Here is a 21,681-nt window from a genome sequence, read left to right on the forward strand (position 1 = left end):
ATCATTTTGAATCTCAACTTGCATTGAATGACCGGCAACGATTCGATAAACTTCTTTATCATTCTTTTCATCATAAAAGCCCGGTTTTAACCGTTTCTTTGGGAAAGTACCTAAAAATACGAAATACACAGAAATCAGTCTAACAATGGATAGAAGTATTACTTTAGGTCTTAACATACGTATATTTAGGGACTCGAATATGTAATATTTAGCGTTCATCTATGATTATTTGATGAAAAGATTATTGATGTATAATCTATATTTTGAGAAACAATTTGTTTTATTTATTTCTTTTTAGAGATGAGTTTCTTGAGTTCATATTTTTCAAGTGCACTAGTCCAACTCTGAGAAATTTAATTTGAAATTATTGTGAAGTTGACTAGGTCATATTACTCATAAAAGCTATAAAGATTATTGTTTTTAAAAATAAAAAGAGCATGTGTTTAAAAAAAAAATGAAAAAATTCAACATAAAAAGAAAAGAAAAATCAAAAGAATGCTGAAAATCTTTGCTAAGGAAAAGGCTACCTATTGAGAATAGTTCAAAAACTCCTATTAAACTTTGAAGAGGAGTTATTTGAGGAAAAAGAAAGGAAGAGATGAAAGACGTCTTACTTAAAAAAGTTTGCTCAAAACAATCTTATCTTGATACTTTTCGATCAATATGGTTTGGAAAGTTAATCTATGTGATTTAATTGAAATTGATGAAATTGGATTACACACACACACATGTGAACTTATTAGGCAAATTTCTAATTTTTTATAAAAATTGCATGTTGAGTTTCATGTTGTGATTGCATGCTTGAGAATTGATTTGATTGGATAATTTATGGTGTTTAAAAAATTTTGTGTTTTTAAATTCTCTTAAATTCTTCAGAAATTTTTGGATTTCATGTATGCTTGAAATTCATGGAAATTGCTATCTCATTAGTTTTTTTTTTCAAATATTAAAAAAAAAAAAATTTGAAAAATGAAAAAAAAAAGAAAAATCCAAAAAGATTTTCCTTTTAGTTTCTATTAGGAATTTTCAATTTTGATTGGATGGAGATATAATGTGTGTAATTTTGAGCATGATGGGTTCTATATATCTTGTGGAGGAACATGTGTTATCTTGGATACTTGTCTTTGGTTCCATTGCTACTATATATCATCATGTTTTTGTGCTTATTGCAATACCTTATGCATGGATGATAGTTTTGATCTCTCTTCATGTTATTTCTCCCACATTATTTCTTTTCCTTCTTTGATTGAGCTTTATTTGTCAATTTGTAACAAAAAGGGGGAGAAGTGCGCATATTTAAGCAGTAGAGTTTCTAGAATTGAGGGGGAGATATATATATATATATATATATATATATATATATATATATATATATTGATATTCACATATTGATATATGTTGATTGTTTATCGTTCTTGATTAAGCTTCACGGGTAGTTTTGTTGAGCTAATATGCAGATTACAGGTTGCTACATGTGTTGAAGCTTCATGATATTCAAGAAGAGTTCCGTTGTATTTCTTTGACAATTCATTGTAATTTACTTTTTCTGCTTAGGTAGATTACATATTGTTTTTAGGGTTTTATCACGAAATTGCCAAAGGGGCAGATTATGAGATATATATATTGGGAAGATTGTAAAAAATATATATATTCTGTAATTGACAACTTTTGGTGTCAAAACAAATCCTAGTCAAGTTGTAAATTCAAGTTACTGTATCGGAATCGAAAGTGACTGCGGAATTGGAAGGTTATTCAAAGTTACCATAACTGAGATCATTCGAGAAAGGTAAGAACAACACTTTAGGAAGGAATCTAAAAAGGTTATGATACATTCCATACTTGGTATATTTTTATAAATTTCCAAAACAGGGTTTTTACCAAGTTCAGCCTGAAAATTCAAGTCTGCTAGACTTGAACCAGATCAGCCACATTGAACCGGTTCAAGACCTTCAAGATTGGCTTCAAATTTTCACTGCCAATCTTGAATTGGTTCAGTACCCTTGAATCGATTCAAGAAGTCCTAATAGCAATACAACTTCTAGTTTCCTGTTTCAAATTTCTTTCCTAGTTAATCTAGAATTGTACTAAATCCTATGCATGAATTTTTCCATATTTTCAGAAGGACTAGGTCATTCTAAACTCTATATAAACCATAATAGTCATCTAGGTTTATACACGGCTTTTGTATACAAAATTCAGATCTATTAGAGAGTCATCTTTGAGAGATATTTTTATGCAGAAAATCAATCTGATTTATCTGATTTTATTTTTTAGAGCACACATATAAACACAAGAGTAATTTAGGAGTGTTCTCTATCTCATTAGAATTGGAGCATAATCAAAGATTCAGAAATTCTAAAAAAGCATAATTCATTCATTCTTTGTCAAATTCAGATCTAGAAGAAAATGAGTGAAGCAATCACACTTTGAAAGGGTCAGAGCATTCATGGAGTGTTGTCTGATCTACCTACAACTCTTCTACAGAGATTGAGAGTAAGCCTAAGGTCGAGAGCTGTTGGACGGGGGAGTCGCAAAGCCAGGGATTGTCAGCAATTGGTTTTTGGTAGAAAGATAAGGTGTGAGACTGTGTTAAAGTTCGGTATACTTTACTTCAAACATAGTGGATCCTTTATCTCAGGACTGCAAAGTCCAACAAAGTTTTTAATGTTACAATTGTTCTACTCTACCAATTAGGGTTTCCTTACTAAAATTCTGGTGTCATCTCTTAAACTCTATTTACTTTACTTGCACTTTATTTTTGCTTTGTGGTTTGATTTTAGTTTTATTTCAGTAAAATTAAAATAAGTAAAAATTGGATAAAAGAGTAAGTTAAATCTATTCACCATCCTCTTTAGATTATCTATCCATATTATTCCACAACCATTCCGCTGCGCACAAACTCTCAACAAGTGGTATCAGAGCCATCCTCTATACATTGAGTTGTTCCTTGTGGATTTTATTTTATTTTTAATTAAAAAAAATCTCTGTTTTTATTTTCAAAATTTGATATGGATAGCGTTCTTAAGGAAGGCAGATCCATTCAACATACTCCTTTGTTTGATGGTGATAAATATGCCTTTTGGAAACCTAACATGACAACTTTTCTTATCATTCAAGATAAATTTGTTTGGACTGCAATTGAAAAAAGTTATAAAAAAGCCTACAGTCACAAAGGATAGAGTTACCATTGTCTAAGTAGACTCAGGCTGAAAATAATGATCAAGAAGGAAATGACAAAGCTTTGTTTTCTTTATTCAAATCTGTTGTCCAATTTGAGTTAGCTCGTAATACTCATTGTAAAATTGCAGAGGCATGGATATACTTCAACTTAGATGAAGTCAAATCTTCAAAGATTGAGATGCTTGTGTTTCAATTTGAAAATCTTAAGATGGAAGAAGATGAAAACTTTTTTGAGTTTTACATGAAACTCAAACATAATGTGTCTGGCCTTTGAAACCTAGGAAAGAAAGTGACAGATAAGAAGATTAACATGAAAATTCTTTGGTCTTTGCCTGAAAAGTTCAGAATCAAAGTTGAAATACTGCAAGCAACTCAAAACATCACTATCATGCAAGTTGATAAAGTTATAGGTCATATTAAGAACTATGAGACGAAGTACTATGGAAATTCCTAAAAACCTAAGGGCTGCTTGGATTGCAACTCTCGGAACAGTTTTCTGTTCTGGGAGTTACAAAAATTAAAAACAGTTTTTTTTTCTACTTGGATCTATTTCTTAAAAACAGTTTTTATAAAACAGAGTTCTCAGAGTGTCAGTTTTATGAGAACAAAAAAAAACCGTTTTGATAGTTTTCTGAAAACTGGGCGCTACTTTGAAAACACGGAGAACTGATATTGGACTTAAAAAAAAATACGGTGATACCCTGTCGCTTATAACAAAGGCGCTGCGTCTCTCTCCAACATTTCTCTGCAACTTGCCTCTCTCTCTCTCAAGATTGTTTCTTACTACAGAGAAGACAGATCTACGGTTTTTGAAGGTCTCTTTATTCATGAAGAACAAACATCACACCCTCTCTCCCTTTCTCTCTCTACAATTACCCTCTCCCCTTTCTCTCTCTACGATTACCCTCTCTCCTGTCCCTTTCTACGATTCATGGGGTTTTTGATGTTTTCTAGCATATCTAATCTGGGTTGAGGGTTTGATTTGGTTTGTATTCTCTAGAGTTCCCACTCACATGGGTGTTGGGCTCCGGATCTACTACTTGGAAGACTTTCGATCTATTCTGGTAATTCGTCCAGATCTCTCTCAGCTCAATATTTGGTTGTGGTTTTCTTTTGTTAGTCGTGGATTTCTTTGTTAGTTTTCGATTTGGTTGATTGGATGGATTTGGTTGTCACTTTCTATATAAATTGTTGATTTGGTTGTGATTTTCTATATAAATTGTGGATTTTGTTTTCTATTCAAGGTTTCTTTTTATATTTTTGTTTTTATGTACTCTATTGGTAGTTAATTTTAATTTTGTTTAAAGCTCCTTCATAAGAATATTTAAAGTTGTTCACCATAATAATCTTCGTAATTAATCATAAAAAATTGTTGGATTGTTGATATTTGCAAAAAAAAAAAAAATATATATTCTTGCCTTATACTTGTCATCTGGAAGTAAATTCTTATTTGAACTATTTATATAGTGAATTAATCTTGATCTCAAAACTCTAGTTTGAGATCCAATTGATTAAAAATGAGTTTATGCAAATGGATCTCTTGTATGTCATTTTTGCTTTATTTAGAGAAACACAGAATTGGTTTTGGGTACGCCTTTATAGATTTTTTTTTTTTTTTAGTTTTACTTTTTATTTTGTTTTTAGGTAAGGACCATTATATTCTGGACCTTAATAAATGAATTGGCTTTTGTTTTCCCCATTTACATTTGCTTTAATAAGCATCTCCAACCCTAGGAAGGGACAATAAATTTCAATGCGTGTAATAAGCTCTACATTATGCTCTTTTTTTTTCCTTCTTTTTCTTGTTGATCATTATCATTTCTTTCTGATTGTTTTGTTGATTGACATCATTGTGCATTGTCAAAATATTTCTACTACCCTTTTGATAATCAAGCTTTTATTCTTCCTTCATCTTATTATTCGTCAAATTTTCCTTCTTTACTACTTTCCTAGTATGATATGTGAAATTAATGAAAATCGTATACCCATCTTAAAAAAAATGCTCTGATCCTCTGGTTCACTTATTCTGTTGGTACCAATGTCTATTATTACCTCATTGTTTCAGCCAAAAAAATAAAAAATAAAAAAACTATTGGGTCCTATACTTAAATTGAAAGTGCAAATGCATCTACAACATTAACCTTACCCTAAAATTATAGCACTATTCTTGCATAATTTCATTCTTAAGTTATAATTCTTTCAATTATTTTGACTAGATTCTTTCCACTCTCCTTCTGTTACCTTAAAAATCAAAATTATAGAACCAATGTTGTAGATCTAATGACCTATTCATGCTGCAATTGCAAAAAGTTTTCCTTTTCAATCTGCACATCGAATAATTGCTAATGATTTCTTGCAGACAACTTGGTGAATAATGGTGGTTTTGAGGAAGGTTCCCATAGGTTGATGAACTCTTCCAATGGTGTTCTTCTTCCTCCCAAACTGGAGGATCTCATATCCCCACTCCTTGGTTGTTTGATTGAAGCATTCACCGCCAAAGATACCCTGAAAAGTTCCTTCAAATCCAAGGGTTCAAGACCGCTAGTTTCAAGTTCAAAGCAATTTCAGCCTGGACCAGACTAACATTCATCATCTTATACATACTATCACACTAGGGTAGATGACTTTGGTTCGCTTTGTGGTCCTATCCTGCTTGATCAAGTTAGGGTTTTCTTTGTTGGTTAGAAATGTTAATCTGTCATCATCACCAAACTACAAATGGATCATGTGTTATATTAGAATTGATGCTCTTGCAATCACCATTTGATATCTATAAATTGGCCACTTGGTCCATGTATGATACACACATCTTAATACAACATTCAAGAGCACATCTCTATTGTAAATTGGCCACTTGGTCCATGTATGATACACACGTCTTAATTTAACATTCAAGAGCATTTTCAGTGGTTGCAACTCCTTGAAGTAATTCATGCAATTCTTTTATTGTATTTAAATTTAGTCAAATTTTAATTAAATTTGATATATTGTATTTGTGCAACTTTTATTAAGTTAAGAATATTCACTAAAATGAATTCACCTCTAACACTTAATTAAATATATATTTATATTAACATTAGTAGTTAATATCTTAAATTAAATTAAAGAAATAAAATAGAAATAAAATAGTGAGGTGCAATAATATTTTTATTTATTTTCTTAGTTCAGAAAACTATTTTCAATAAATACAACCGAGTAGTTTTATCAGTTTTTATTTTCCGAAATTTTTTTTGTAAATTCTCTTAACCGAGCAGGTCTGAAATCTGAAAAAATTAAAAACTGTTTTCTAAAAACTATTCTTGAAAACTGTTCTTGAAAACTGTTTTTATAAACGCAATCCAAGCAAGCCCTAAACCCTAAAAGCTTCAAAGTCTGAGTCTTTCAGGTCTGAGGTTAGGTATGATAGTGAGGTTAGGTATGATAGTGAGTCTGATGAAGAAATTGTTCTCATCCCTAAGAAGTTTAAAATTTTGATCAAGTATGAAAAGATGAATGCATTTAAGAAAGGGAGAGAGTCAAAGTTCAGGAATAGAGAGTTTTCATCTAGGGGAAGTGAGAGACAAGATAAAAGGAGAGAAGATGAGTCTAAAGGAACTGAGATTAAATGTTGGACATACAGCAACAGTTTGTCCAAGTCCTAAAAGTAGCTTTGTTGCTAGGAAAGAGTTGCAAAGCCAGGGATTGTCAACAATTGGTTTTTGGTAGAACGATAGAGTGTGAGACTGAGTCAAAGTTCAGTATACTTTGCTTCAAATATAGTGGATTGTTTATCTCAGGACTGCAATAAGATTTTTCCTGTTACAATTGATCTATTCTACCAATTAGAGTTTCTTCGCTAAAATCCTAGTGTCATCTCTCAAACTCTATTTACTTTAGTTGCACTTTATTTTTACTTTGTGGTTTGATTTTATTTTTATTTCGGTAAAATTAAAATAAGTAAAAATTAGATAAAAGAGAAAGTTAAACTATTCACCATCCTCTTTAAATTATCTATCCATATTATTCCACAACCATTCCACTGCGCACAAACTCTCAACACGGAATCACTCACGATGCTAACTGCATAGAAGATTGGGAAAATCTGCAAAGAAGATTTCAATCGCAAGTGTTACTCTTTTCTCCCCTTCATTCCATTAGAGTTTGTAAGGATTATAAATGGCATTTCCCAGCATCACTGCCATATTACCAAGAGAATACCAACAATCTCCTTAGTAGTCAAAGATGATCTTCTAACCATAGGAAACTAAAATCTCAATTACCAACACTAAGCATATATCAACTCATATTGATCATTAACTAAATTTAAATATCTCGTGAAATGCTGCTTATTTTAATCCGTACATCATTAGACATGTTCATCATCAAAATCCTCTAAATCTTGTATCAGTTTGGGCATACCTCCGGCCTCTTTCATTTCAAGATTCAGCTTATCCAACTCCGCATAGATGTATTGTGATTGAGTGTGACATAAATCACCCACTGAGAAAACATGAATCTTCTTATCTACCTCAATCCAACTCCATCCTACACTTTTTCTTATTCCCTTTTGTTTCATCAAATTCCTAATCTCAGCCACTTGGCTCCATAAACCAGCTCCGGCACAAATATTTGCCAGCATTATGTATGGGACAGCACTACCTGGTTCCATCTGAAAGAGCTTAAATGCTGCCTCCCTCCCAAGTTCTACTTCACCGTACACTTTACAAGAACTCAAAAAGGAACTCCACATTACAGTGTTCGGATGAAATGGCATTTCCTCCATTAACTCCTTCGCTCTTCTTAGATATCCATTTCTTGCATAAAGGTCAACCAAGCAAGCATAATGATCTAACTCAGGAACTAGACCATAATCCCTCATTTTGTTAAAATATTCAATCCCTTTGTTGAGAAGCCCAGCATGGTTGCAGGCAGTCAAGACAGCCATAAAACATATATGGTCCGGCACAACCCCTTCTTCCTTCACCAAATAATCAAAAAGTTCCAAACCATCTAACCCTTTTCCACTCTGAGCATACCCAGTGATCATTGAAGTCCACAAGACGCTGTTCTTATCAATCGTTTCATCAAAAACACGACGAGCTTCCACAATGCTGCCGCATTTTGAATACATATCTATCAAAGCACTAACCACGAACACATTGGTAATTGACCCCATTTTAATGACCAAAACATGGACCTGTCTTCCTTGCTGGACGACTGTTAAGCTCCCACAAGCATTCAAAATGCTAGTTAAAGTATGGTCGGTTGGACTCAAATTTTCATTCCTCATTTCCATGAACAGGGTCAATGCCTCTTGGCCGCATAGGTTCTGAGAATACCCTGAGATCATAGAATTGAGTAGAATGTTATCCCTCGCGGTGGTGGCATCAAATAGCAGTATAGCTTGATCGATTTGCCCACATTTTGAATAACAATCAATTAGAGAGCTGACCACAAAACTGTTAGTCCCACACCCAAGTTTAATTACATGAGCATGAAGCAATGCACCACATACAAATGCTCCTTCCAGCACTGTACACGCACTAATAACACTAACATAGGTAAAGAAATTAGGTTTGATTTCGGTACCCAACATTCGTTTAAACAACAAAATGGCTTCTCTTCCATCCCCATTTTGTGAAAAACCAGATATAATTGAAGTCCAGGATACTTGATCATGCCTTTTCATGCTATCAAACACCCTCCTTGCATCCACCAAAGCACCACACTTTGCGTAAACATCAACAAGCGCACTGCTTATGAACAAATTCTCCTCATAACCGGTCTGAACTAATCGAGCATGAATTTGCAGACCCAAGTGCCGATTCAGCGTTTTCGCGCAAGAATTAAGAGTGCTACAAAGAATGAACTTCGTGGGTGTCTTTCCAAACTCATTCATCCTGCGAAAAGACTCCAATGCTTCACGAGCATTGCCATTCTTGGCAAGTTCCCACGCATTTCTATTCTCAGGAATTTCATCAAACAGTTGATTTGCAACACGAGAAAAGTACTTGCAAACAAAACACGAATCCGATAATTCCTTATGTAGGACAGCACCGAAATGTTTAATGGTTGTGAGAGTCATAAGCTTCTGAAAATGAATCATCACCAGAAAATTGCTGGGTCAACACTGCTTTAAACATAACTATGTGGTGTTGGCTACGTTAATCTTTTCGATGCCATTTTCACTGTCAAGCCATCATATAGAAAAGGAAAAAAAGCATAGCCAAGAGAAGACCATCATTTGTTTGAATACCCAAATGCCTCTGATTTTTGAACCACTGTTTTGAATCAAGTATTTGTCTTCCAATGGTTAACAGAACGAGTAGTTGGTGGAACTGGGTTTATGTAGTGGCAAGTTTTATTATTATTATTATTATTTTTTGGTGGATTTTTTTATTTTTTTATTTTAATGGATTTTGATTTGGAAAAGAAAAAGAAATCCGATTGGATTTGAAATGAAATTTAGTTATGAAGAAAAGGTTTCTTTCATCATTTTATCCTAATTGCAATATCATGTTTTATTAGAAAGAAGGGTAAATTGGGTAAGTTAAAAATTCTTTAGTTAAGTATTTTACAAATTCCATCAATTTTCATAGAATTTGAGTAGATTGTATTTTGGAAGTTCAAATCCTATGGAATCTAATTCTTTTCTAAATTCCAGTCTTTCTAAACATTATTTTGATTTTCCGTTCAAACCTTATGCAAAGAATTACGTATCGTTTTGAAATACTTTCTTATCGTAAATTGTAATAATTTTTTATTGTAAATTGTAAGAGCGACCCAGCACAAAGCAAATATGTACAGTATTTTGAATGAAAGTCTTTAGTATGCACGTTACACACAAGTGGGCCCACGTTATGTTACACACTTCACACTCCGGAGGAAGGGAGTGGCGCGTGGAGTTGTGGGCTTTTGTATATGATAATGATATAAAATGGAAAAAACAATATATTGTGTGATAGTGAGTAAAATAATTATGGTTATGTATTTTTTTTTTTTTTTTTTTTCCTGACTATTGTTTTATTTTATTTGTAGGAAGCTGTAATGCACTTTTTCTTTTATATATATAATATTATTGTTTTTTAATATTGTTTTTCTAATATAATCTTTTATTTAAACATATAATCCGAATAAACAACTATAACCTTTAGTATTATAATTATTGAGAATAAAATCGTTGGAAAAAAAAAAAAAAAAAAAAACAAAAAAAAAATAATTAAAAAAATTATTTCAATTTTTAAAAAATAATATGCAATAAAGTGTAAAATGAAAAAATGAGTACACAATAAGAGCATCTCTAACCGTTGTATATATATATTTGTGTAAATATGATGTGTCAAAGTAAATTTATACAAAAATTTTGTACAACCTATTTTTAGTTCCAACTACATAACTTTTACACTGACTTTTTCATGATTAAATCTCACATCTCAATCCTCCTCAATTAAGAAAAAATAATAATAATTTCTCCCTATATTTCACTTTCTACATAAACCAAAAATATGCAATTACAATTATGATTGAATTGACTAATTAACAAAAAAGAAAAAACAAATAATTTGTATAACTGTATCAAACAACAATTATATAAAATCGTGATTAATATATATATAATCTTTTGTTAGTACATATTTATCTTATTAGAATAGAATGTAAAAGGATAAAAAATCTAAAAAATTCCTATAATCTACAATGATAATGCTTACGTGACTGTATAAAAAGGTTGTGTAGAGTATACAACCCTTTAACACATTGATGAGTTGCAGTGTATTTTAACAAATTGTTGGAGATGAAAAAAATTTATAAATTATATGTGGCAATGTATACTTTACACAAAACCCTATAGACCACTGAAGATGCTTTAAGAAATTGAAGTTTCCAAAATAAGCGTAAAATCAATTACTGATGTGGCTGTACACTTTTAGAAAAGGAAGGCATGCTCTAACAAGGATTATTGATACTTTAACATGTACTCCCAAATCATCGATTTATCATCAATTCTAACAGGGATGATCACTGACAACTTTGAGATGCTTCGAAATCATCTGATGATCATAGACAAACAAATAAAGAAACGCGACAACTAAAGTAGTTTTATTAATTCCGAATAACTCCAAATACAAGAAAATTTTATATTTTTCATATTTTTAGGAGAAGATGTTATTTATGTAAAATAAAGTTACAGTTGGATTATTTACTCTTTAGTAACATAATATTTAAGTCCTTTTCATTGCCATCTTTCAATGTATCCATTTATACATAACATTGCTACCAAGACATGTCCCGCAATACCAAATTAACAAATCAACTGAGATTAGAGTAAATACCTTGCGACATGTCATGATACAGATACCAACTTGAGTTTCATAATCTGACTTGAGTTTTCATCGGAAAAATATTGGGTAACCCGGAGTACCAACTATATAGTACCTCCGGCCAATGAATACTTGCACCAAGACTACTCACAAGATATCGCGTAACATTTGTAAAACTGTAAAAAATTATATGGGCAACATTAACTTCACATCGAAAGAATTTCAGAAATGCATGGACAGAGAGATGCATATATAAAGCAACGCGAGCTATTTCAAATTTGCAATTGAAGCATACAGTGTATTGTCCTCAAATTTGCAATGTTCCCGAATCCATCAACATGAAAAACAAAGCTCCTGGAGGAAAGAATTTCATGTCGCGAGTGCGGTGAGTTGGTCACCGTAAGAATAGATCAATCATTCCCCTGATACTTTCTTGAGTCTTTTCCAGTGGCAATGCCAATCACAGCAGGTGCAGAGATGTTACAAAATGTTTATTAGAGAAACAAATCAGTCCTCCAGAGACTAGATCTTTCACTGTTTTTTTTTCGTTTCCAAGTGCACCAGACGCAGTCATGTTCTTGGTGGGGGTGGCATGACACTGATATGATGGCATCAGTGTTACATTCCAATTTTTGAACAATTTTCCTTGTCTGGAGTTCCCACGAGTAGACACACTTATCCTCAGCCACTAACTATATACACTTCCCATTCGTTACAGAAAATGCTGATGAAATGCAGTACTTCGAATTAACATCGCCGGCGCAACCAGTTAAATATTCCAAAGCCTCTGCAAACATGACATTAGCAAATCAAGATGACAGATGAAGATGAAAGCTATTAGAGAGGAGATAAATAATAATAATAATAATAATAAAATAATAAAAAAAAAAAGTGGATTTGAAGGGAAAAAGGGAAACCAACACTGTCAAGCACATTCAGTCTTTTATACACATTCATTTAAACTTGCAGGAATACCCCAAGCTAAAGAATTACCCTTCAATGAAGAAGCGGCTCATGAACCCAGGATATCCCAAGTTTTGTTACCAACTTGCAGGCCATATTTAACACTGGGCATTAGCCCAACTGGTAATAACCTCTGCTCCCTCAAAGAGGAGGTGAGGGATTCAAGCCCCATGGTGGGCATTTGTGGGTGTGTGAGTATTTACCTAACCAAAATAAAATTAAAAATTTTGCAGACCGCATTTGCTGCTAATTTAAGACCAGATTCGGAAAGGAATAGGACTGTTAAAGAAAATGTTTTCATTATCTTCAATATCATGTCTATGAAGTTCACAATGTTGTAAGAAAACTCATTATTCAAACATATAAAAAATGCTTAATGATCTTTCACAATTTTAGCATTCTTGTGAAGTAGTGAAAGCCATTATTTGGTTGATCTCTCACAAGAGTATAATGGTAAAATTAAGAAACATCAACTTTTCCATCTTCCTATTCAACCTAGAAAAGGTGAGAAATGCATTTTCCTTTTTCTAATATTCTCTTCATCCTTCATTTAACTCCAATTTTCCAACTCTCCTGCCAAGCTAAGCAAAAGGTGGAAATGGCTCATACCGCACTATGGCATTGAGAACTCGGGGGGGGGGGGGGGGGGGGGCGGGGCGGGGCGCAATAGTAATATTTTAGGGGTTTATAACTGGAAAAGAACAATTTAGCAAGGCATATTAGTATTTTAGAGGTTTATAACTGGAAAAGAACAATTTAGTAAGGCATATTAGTAATAAAAAAAATTGCTCATACCGCACTATGGCATTGAGAACTCCTAAAATCCTAAGCAAGGCAAGCAAAAGTTGTACCCTTGAACAAAGTATGGCATGTGTGTGATAGAAATGCATGCAAATATAGTTAGTAGTTACAATAAAATTTTAAAATATTAAAAACTATGAAGATATTAGAACTTAGTGATGGTAAAATTCATAACAAAAGCTAGAGTCTAATTTTTATTCTGTTTTCAAAAGTACAAATATTAGTGTTGTAGCTTTACGAAACTTTTCATTAATGGTTATATAGATGGAACTGTTAGTTGTTCAAATATGCCACTTGGCATTGTGTAACATGAGCCTACATTGTTAGACTTTAGTCTATAATGGAGCACCAATGATTGGTCCATAGGCGGGACTAAACCCACAATGACCTGCCGAAACTAATTGCTCAATACCATTCAACAAAAGGTCTGCAACGAGAAAAACAAGCGACAAATTAACACTCCCATGAATTTTTAAATAGAACTGGACAAATGTTGATTGCCAATAAAGCAAATTGGTATTTTGCCTTTGTTTGGGAGTGACAAGTATTAGGGCTGCAAAAGAACCGAATTGTTCATGTGCAACTCGTGATCAGCTCGTTTTAGGATCAACTTGAGGAGCTCGTTCATTTATGTAAACAAACTGGACTCGAGCTCAATTTCTAGGCTTGTTTAAAGAACGAGTTGATCCCGAACATTGTTGTGGTCAGCTCGTGTATGGATCATTCATGTTCATGAACATAGACTGGTGTAGGATCATACATGATTGCTAATATAAAACTAAAATATAATGATAGTAATAAAATGTGTCTATATTTTATTATTGCAAATATTGTGTTAATAAACAAGCCAAGCGATCGTGAACACAAGCTCAAACCAAACTTGAACGTGTACATGCAAGGATGGACCCAGACCATTAAGTCACCGCGGGGGGGGTGGGGGTGGGGCGGGGGGCGGGGGCGCAATAGTAATATTTTAGGGGTTTATAACTGGAAAAGAACAATTTAGCAAGGCATATTAGTATTTTAGAGGTTTATAACTGGAAAAGAACAATTTAGTAAGGCATATTAGTAATAAAAAAAATTCGTGTACTTAGGTCCGAACCCTGTGTACATGATATAGAGCTCAACTCGTTTTATTAAAATGAGCCCAGCCGAGCCCAAACTTTTCAAAATCATAATGAGCCAAGTCTGAGCTCAGCTTTTTGAGCACATGATCCCAAGCTGAGCTCGAGTTGCACCCACAAACAATCAAGTCAAGCCCAAACAGAGTAAATTCATGGTCACCTCTAGTGCATAATGAAAGCTGACATAGATTTAGTGATGAAGAACAAAAGTACCTTACAATTTACAACTCCTCTGAATTGGTGTCTTTTTCAGATTTAATGCCTTGTTCCAAGTATTCCTCTTCAATTGTCTCCTTAAGGATGAAGAGCCTCTGGATCACGATAGGTTGAGTCATCTGCTTGGCTTCCCTAATGTCAGTGTCTTCTTTGTGAAGATCGTATGCGTCAAGCATGATCTTTATCCACTTGTGCAGCTCCTTGGGAGTTCTGTTCCACCACCATTAAAAACAAAATATTTCATCTATATTTAGTTAATAATTAATGAAAATTCATGATAGGGAAAGCATGAAGCTCACTTACGTGTATATAGCATTAGGGTCTCTAGCTTCGTGTTCATTCCCTGGGGAGAAGGCAGTGGCCAATGCTGAGAATCGCTCTTCAGGGTCTGTGATGTTCAGCAAATACTTAAGTAGCTTTATTTCTTTTGGTGCTATGCTCCTTATACTACTCTTTGTGGCTTTGTATAAACGATACATAATGTCCTTCACCTGCAGTTATAAGTCTAAGCTCAACAATTTCTTTCCAAAAAAAAAAAAAAAAAAAAAAGGGAACTAGCACTCAAGCAAATGGCAAACAAGGTAAAGGCAACTAAGAAGCCAAAACTCAACTTAAAAATATATATATATTCTGTTTTGGGAGTGAGATTTACTGTATACATCTCTCAATAGCCAAACTCAAGCATCTAGACATGCTCAAAATGCCAATTGTTCATTCTTCAAAGTCACTGTCCGCATAACTTACATCTTATGCTTGTACATTTGTTGCATTCTACTCTATCAAACAAGAAGTTGAATTATCCTCGGAGTGCCTAGTTCCATAAGAATGAAATTAGTGGATAGAGATTTTCATAACCTTAGAAATGAGTAAGATGCCAATCCAAATAGTACCATCTCTTATTATGTAAAATCATTTAAAGACTTCAAATATTCAAGACAGAATACGAATAAAAACTATGAAATGTGAATATAGTTTGCCTTAATTCCTGTTATAATCTCAAGTTCACTCAACTGATCTTTTGAAGACAGTAAATTTGGACCTCTGATAAGATAATCCACGATTGAATGGCGCATCACAGATCATTTAACATAAAAACCATAATGATGAGTACATGGGATGATCAAACTGCATTCCTTCAATTAGACGGTGATGCACACCAGTGCTATAGAGCCCTCATTGAGGTATGCCCAACAAACCAAATATGTACAACAACAATTCTAACAACCTGTGCAAAATTCAGGAATAGTGTAGTTCATACAACAAACTACTAGCTCTTGTTATCAAGGTATAAACAACTCCCTAAGGTTATTTTTTAAAACATAAAATAATGCTGCTCATGCAGAAAACGTAAGCTGACTAACCAACATGAAAAGAAAATAAACAATAGGCATATGCATATGGGTCCAATATGATGTTATCTATCATCTTCCTTTTGTATTAATTAAGACAGTTTATTGTTTCACTTACAGAAGAATTTTCCATTTAGTTTTGGCTGAGAAATAACTTTCAGACATTGGATTTCTATGAAACTTTAGAGATTGATGATATATAGTAGCATTTTTATCATACAACTTTTTCCAATTTTTAACAACCTTGAGAGTTTTCATCTGATTAAGAATTTAATTTGATATTGAAAATATGTTTCATTAAAAGCATCCAGGACATCTATCTGTAGACTAATAACCCAGAGGATAAACATAACTTGAGTAGGGGATAATAAAGCTTTATTTGAGCAGCAGGCAAGTGTCATGGCAAAAAATGCCCTTTGATGCAAACCTACTATCGGCATCCATCTATGTTAAGTACCACATACAACTCATTACATGGCTCCATCCTTGTTTTCCACTGGTATCATTTAGAATATTTTGCAAGAACAATACTAGATGAGAAAAATATCCATGTCCAGCAATAGATTGACAATTTGGTACTCCATAGTTCTGGTATGACACTCTTACCATGGATTTTTACTTTGTTTTTTGGATAAGGTAAGTTTACTCGCAAATACTTTGCCCACGGTGGGGCTCGAACCCCTCCCCTCCTCTTTGAGGAAGGGGAGTTTATACCATTGGGTCAAAGGCCCTTTGGTAACTCTTACCATGGATTTTGGACCAATGCAAAGCTTTCTAAACAAATAAAACAATATTATTAGCCCATCAAGTCTTCATTTAAAGGTCCTAACACGTTAAATTGTGTTTAACTACACTCCTCAAACATATATCATTCAAATTTGCCAGAACCCATAAAAACAATGAAAAAGACAAGACTTGTATGGACGAACAGAAAATAGTAAATGAATATGTATGTAAAGAAAGTGTGCTTTGAAAAAGTGTGATCCAAATGAATCTGAGAGTTCGAGTCACGTGAGCTTAAGATCCAAATAACTTTTAGAGTTGGTGTCATGTGACCCTCTAGGTTTAGTAGAGCCATGTAGGACTGTGAATCAGAGTTGGTGGGAGCTGTCTGAGTTATTTTATGATATCCCGGTTAATGGTGAACAGTGATATAGAGGATGCCCTGGGGTTGAAGGATTCTAGGAATGGTGAGATCTTGCTATAAGAAAGTGTGGGGAAGGTGATCCCAAATATCCTTGAAAAGGTATTTCCATACCAAAGCGTCCCCTAAGTTAGCTTTCTTTGCATGGCCAGCAGCCTTGTTGACTATCTAGACCATTTGATAATCTAGGTGCATGGTCAAAGTATTTACTATTTGGTGCTGCATGTGCAAAGAGGCTCAAGAGACTGCAAATCACCTTCTGCTACACACGGGTTTCTAGAGGACTTGTCTCTTCTTGTCTCCTTTTGCAGTATAGTGGGTGATACCTAGATCAGTCATGAAGTTTTTCGCTGATGGCAGGGGGGTGTGTCAGATACATCATTAGGCAGGTGCAGAAAGCTGCCCCATGGTGTCGTATGTAGAGTGTCTGGAAGAAGCAAAATAGGTGGTCTTCTGATGGTGTTGAATTGGGTATTCCTAAGCTGAAACAGTTGATGTTCAGTTCTTCATATTTTTTTTTTTTTTTAATAAAAAGGGAGATACTTCTTTCCACAGTGATTCTTATGTGATTATCTAGGTAAGATGAGCTTTCAGGCTAGAGCCTAGTTTTGTTAACCCCAGCACAGTCCACTCTACATGGGTTGCCTCCTTTAGGCTTCTTTAAACAGATTATACTGATTAAAAAAAGCAAAAAAATAAAAAAAAAAAAACCAGTCAATTTGACCTTTCATATCAAAGTCTCCTCTACCTAGCTTTCATCTACTAAAGCAACCTTTAGATAAGTGAAAATTCCAATGGAATGAGCAGGGTAAGCACTCAATAGAAGGTTAATCCATACCTCATTCTTCATGGTTGTCGACTCCTTCGCTGCAGCCCAAGCACTGTTTATTAATAAGATTAAAGAAGAGTCAAGTTCCTTTGCCTTAGCAAGATTCTTAATCTTTTCACATGCCACGTCCACTGAAGGAGAGTTTAGGATATCGTCAAATTTGGCTTGGGCAACGTCTAGTGTATCCACTATCTCCAGTGTATTATCATAGGCAGAAACTGCAGACAAGCATCTAGCCCCAAGCCTTGCCACCGCTGCACAGAAGATAGTAGAATAATATTAGATGGCAACTTTGAATCATCCATAATAACTTTGGTTAGGCATCTTTGGTCACGGTAAGCTGATGCAACATTTTTTTGTGTTTTCTGCTTTCCCCTGTGGCGGTATCAGTATTTGGAAGGATCCTTAACTTTTTTTTGTATTCCTCTTCATTTAAAATGTTTGATACTATTCCATGTCTCATGAAATAGGAGTTGAGTGTTTCGGTTATTTTGTCAATTCAATAAAGCTTGTAAGGAGGTATATTTTAGAATGGGATTGGAATGATATGAATCAGTTTTATGCTTACAGAGATATCCAAGTGTTGGAAGAAAATCATTAAAAAGGGCTGCATGATCTGTAACAGAAGAACTCAGACAAAATAGCAAAACTGTTTTTCAAAAGTAACCAGCAAGATGGATAAAATGATGGATAGAATCTAGCAAAAAATGATGCTTTCCAAAAAAAAAAGAAAAAAGAAAAAGAAAGAAAAGAAAGGTGGATAAAATGATACATGCTAATCCTGATTTTTAGCAAAGCAGAGGACAAAAACTTTATTATTTTTAAAATTATTTTAGCATTAGTTTTCCTAAGAATATAACAATATTCTTTAATTCCAGATAGTTACCAACTACCAGAAAGGATGCTTCCAAAAATATGCTCCTGAATAACATTAACGCATTATATTAAACTGAATTTAAAATTTTAAAAAATATCTTCAATTTGATTCCAAAATACTTTTCAATATTTATTGCTCGAAAGAGTTTGGGACTTAAAAAATATATCCATCCATTTTCGCTGTCCTGATACTATTCTCCATCCACTTATTACATCATTTCCCTTTTGAAAAGTCAGATCAGTAATAGTACATATGGCTTTAAAACAGATTACTCATACCCTGTTTTAGAGAAACTAATCATTAAAATTTAAAAGTGACTCCTTGAACAAACCAATGGATGGACTAGAAGAACAACTTTATTGTTGGTGGAGGCTAAACAGTAATTACAAATTAAAGATCTTCAGAGGTGTTCTCAGGCAGACTCTTTCTTATCTTAAAGAATGTTGCTACGATCAGACATAGAGGTACTTTAACTACTGAATAACATTAACGCATTATATTAAAGTGAATTTAAAATTTTAAAAAATATCTTCAATTTGATTCCAAAATACTTTTCAATATTTATTGATCGAAAGAGTTTGGGACTTCAAACAATATATCCATCCATTTTCGCTGTCCTGATACTATTCTCCATCCACTTATTACATCATTTCCCTTTTGAAAAGTCAGATCAGTAATAGTACATATGGCTTTAAAACAGATTACTCATACCCTGTTTTAGAGAAACTAATCATTAAAATTTAAAAGTGACTCCTTGAACAAACCAATGGATGGACTAGAAGAACAACTTTATTGTTGGTGGAGGCTAAACAGTAATTACAAATTAAAGATCTTCAGAGGTTTTCTCAGGCAGACTCTTTCTTATCTTAAAGAATGTTGCTACGATCAGACATAGAGGTACTTTAACTACTGGTTCTTTGTTTAGCCTTAATTTAAATTGTTCTACCTAGATATGATAAACACATCATGTGGAAATCAGGCGAGTCCACTCTTTCTGATATATCCAAATATTTCCAATAAAGAAGACTATGTTTGTTTAGATACTAGTTTGGAGACATTTCACAAGTTTAGTAAATGAGTTTGTTACTAGGAGTAGTATATATCAATGATCATTGTGATATGTAGCATTGCAATAACACCTTACAGCTTTATGCTAAAAAATAGTCTAATGTAGTTACCATTGGTATCAAAATACCCTTAAAAGAGTACCATCAAGAGTCCACTTGCATGCATCAAGAAAGCAACTATTATGCATCTTTCATTTTCCTTTTGCTTTCCGAAGAAAAAGAAAATTAACCTGAATTTGATTAATCCGCCACAAATTGAGGCAAATGGAGTAATTGCTGCAAGCAAGTAAGTAAAAGACATTCACAAAAATAAAATGTTGTCCTGCAACTAGCATCAAAAGGATGATCAATAAAGGCATCCGAACTAGACAATTAACTAGCAGGTAATTATCCATCTCAATCCATCAAATTAATTTTAAGATCAATGTGACTGCATAAAATGCTCATTTTGTTACCATCTCGGTCCTCCAAGCTGTCATGGGTTTCTGAAAGCAACCTTAGATGACGGAAAAATTCACCAGTAAAATCTTTGCGCCGGCTTGCAACGATTGCATTTACATCCATGGGGCTATCTTGTAACACCTTAAGAAGTTCAGTATATGTTTCCATTTCATCATCAATCTGCAAAGCTCATACCTAATCAAACAAAACTGGAAGGGACACTAAAATTTGCATCTATCCCTAACCCTAAATAAATATGCATAATTGCAAGCATATCTGTATGCACATTAAAAATATAATAAAATAAAATTTGTATTTACCTTCTTCACTTTTCTTGCTAGTGCAATTAATTTTTGCTTCATTTCAGAATCATTTTCGGCGTCAGCCTGGGTTTGGCAGCGATTATAGAAGCTATTCCTATATTTGTTCCACTCCTCCCTGAACACTAAGTACTTCCTCCACTCTTTTGGCTTGGGTTTCTCATTCATGAACACATCAATAATCTTATCACAAAATTGGGTAATTGTACACCCCTCAGCAACTTCAACCTCAACTTGCCCCTCCATTTGTGGAGTAGCCATACTACTCGCTAGAAGTCCTAGGCAAGAAAATTATGCAAGACCCATTAGTAAAAATCATAAACCTATTCAGAAATTAGCCAAATAAGAGAGAAACGGAGGCAATACACCAAAATAAATAAATAAATAACCGTCAAAAAGACACCAAGAAATCAAAAACAGTGACCGTGTGTGTGCGCGCACATTTTAAGCTGATAGAATTATGCATATATATGTATGAATAGCAAAAGGGGAAGTGAAAGCACTTACCGGTTGTGATTGAAGTAAGGACAGTTCTGGGTCTGAAGGTGGGAATCGTTCTTCTTGGCTTGGTGGTATGGGTGTGTCTGGAAGGTGAGAAGAGGGATGAAGAGGATATGGTGGGTATTTTGGGAGTTGCTTGGGGTAATTCAGCATTGAAAGGAAAGAGAGTGATGGTCGTGGTTATAGATGTTTCGAATCCCAACAGATTACTCATGGCAGTTGATGGAGAGAGAGAGAGAAAGCTTTGTTACAGTTTGGAGAGCAAGAGAGAGAGGCAAGCAGAGCAAATGCAGATGAAGATACAAATTATGTGTAACTAAACCCCTTGATTCAGGAAAAATAAAAAAATAAAAATCCCCTTGCCCAACAAAATAAAAAATAAAATAAAATAAAATAAAATAATAATAAAAAAATTCAACTTAGACTTTCAAAATTTCATTTTATTCTTTAGTCCCTTGTAGTATATTATTTTATTATTTTATCTATAAATTATATGAAGGCTAAGGATAAATATTTTTCTCGAAATATTTTTTTTATTTTTAGGTAATTTTTTTTATTTTTTTTATTTTTAT

The 21,681-nt window shown here is 33.6% G+C and overlaps 2 protein-coding genes and 1 long non-coding RNA gene across 5 annotated transcripts; 1 reads left to right on the forward strand and 2 right to left on the reverse strand.

Annotated features, from left to right (window-relative positions):
• The first annotated feature begins 3,532 nt into the window (after positions 1-3,532).
• Positions 3,533-6,096, forward strand: LOC132267059 (uncharacterized). Its single transcript, XR_009468839.1, has 2 exons — positions 3,533-4,244; positions 5,540-6,096. It is a non-coding gene; the product is annotated as an uncharacterized LOC132267059 (long non-coding RNA).
• Positions 6,097-6,837: 741 nt separating this feature from the next.
• LOC132267060 (pentatricopeptide repeat-containing protein At3g12770-like) lies at positions 6,838-10,755 on the reverse strand. The gene has a single exon (XM_059768108.1). It carries the CDS (start codon positions 9,263-9,265, stop codon positions 7,526-7,528), a length of 1,740 nt encoding a protein of 579 aa, XP_059624091.1. The 5' UTR covers positions 9,266-10,755; the 3' UTR covers positions 6,838-7,525.
• Positions 10,756-11,458: 703 nt separating this feature from the next.
• On the reverse strand, positions 11,459-21,434 carry LOC132267061 (uncharacterized protein At4g37920-like). 3 transcript variants are annotated; one of them, XR_009468840.1, is made up of 8 exons: positions 21,116-21,433; positions 20,609-20,886; positions 20,303-20,468; positions 17,913-18,157; positions 14,885-15,072; positions 14,579-14,791; positions 11,773-12,264; positions 11,459-11,653 (listed from the first exon to the last, which is right to left on the reverse strand). XR_009468840.1 is itself a non-coding variant. In XM_059768111.1 (7 exons), the coding sequence occupies exons 1-6, from the start codon at positions 21,321-21,323 to the stop codon at positions 14,587-14,589; spliced, it is 1,290 nt and encodes a 429-aa protein (XP_059624094.1). In that variant the 5' UTR covers positions 21,324-21,434; the 3' UTR covers positions 11,459-12,264; positions 14,584-14,586. The 3 variants fall into 3 exon arrangements, 2 of the variants coding, with proteins under 2 accessions (XP_059624094.1, XP_059624092.1); XM_059768111.1 differs by having other exon boundaries at positions 11,459-12,264; positions 14,584-14,791; positions 21,116-21,434; XM_059768109.1 differs by having other exon boundaries at positions 11,459-12,264.
• Between the last annotated feature and the right edge of the window lie 247 nt (positions 21,435-21,681).

This window comes from Cornus florida, unplaced genomic scaffold, assembly GCF_030987335.1.
Source record: "Cornus florida cultivar Cherokee Brave unplaced genomic scaffold, ASM3098733v1 CherokeeBrave_3.0.0_Hap2_Chr07, whole genome shotgun sequence".
Lineage (NCBI taxonomy): Eukaryota > Viridiplantae > Streptophyta > Magnoliopsida > Cornales > Cornaceae > Cornus > Cornus florida.

What these genes read in the sequence shown, in the direction of transcription:
- LOC132267061 (XM_059768111.1), bottom strand. Translation starts at nt 21,323, where the DNA reads ATGAGTAATCTGTTGGGATTCGAAACATCTATAACCACGACCATCACT. An exon ending in CCTTACTTCAATCACAACCG is followed by an intron (nt 20,887 to 21,115) that starts GTAAGTGCTTTC and finishes TTTCTTGCCTAG; the next exon opens with GACTTCTAGCGAGTAGTATG. An exon ending in GACCCTAATGCTATATACAC is followed by an intron (nt 14,792 to 14,884) that starts GTAAGTGAGCTT and finishes GTGGTGGAACAG; the next exon opens with AACTCCCAAGGAGCTGCACA.
- LOC132267060 (XM_059768108.1), bottom strand. Translation starts at nt 9,265, where the DNA reads ATGATTCATTTTCAGAAGCTTATGACTCTCACAACCATTAAACATTTC.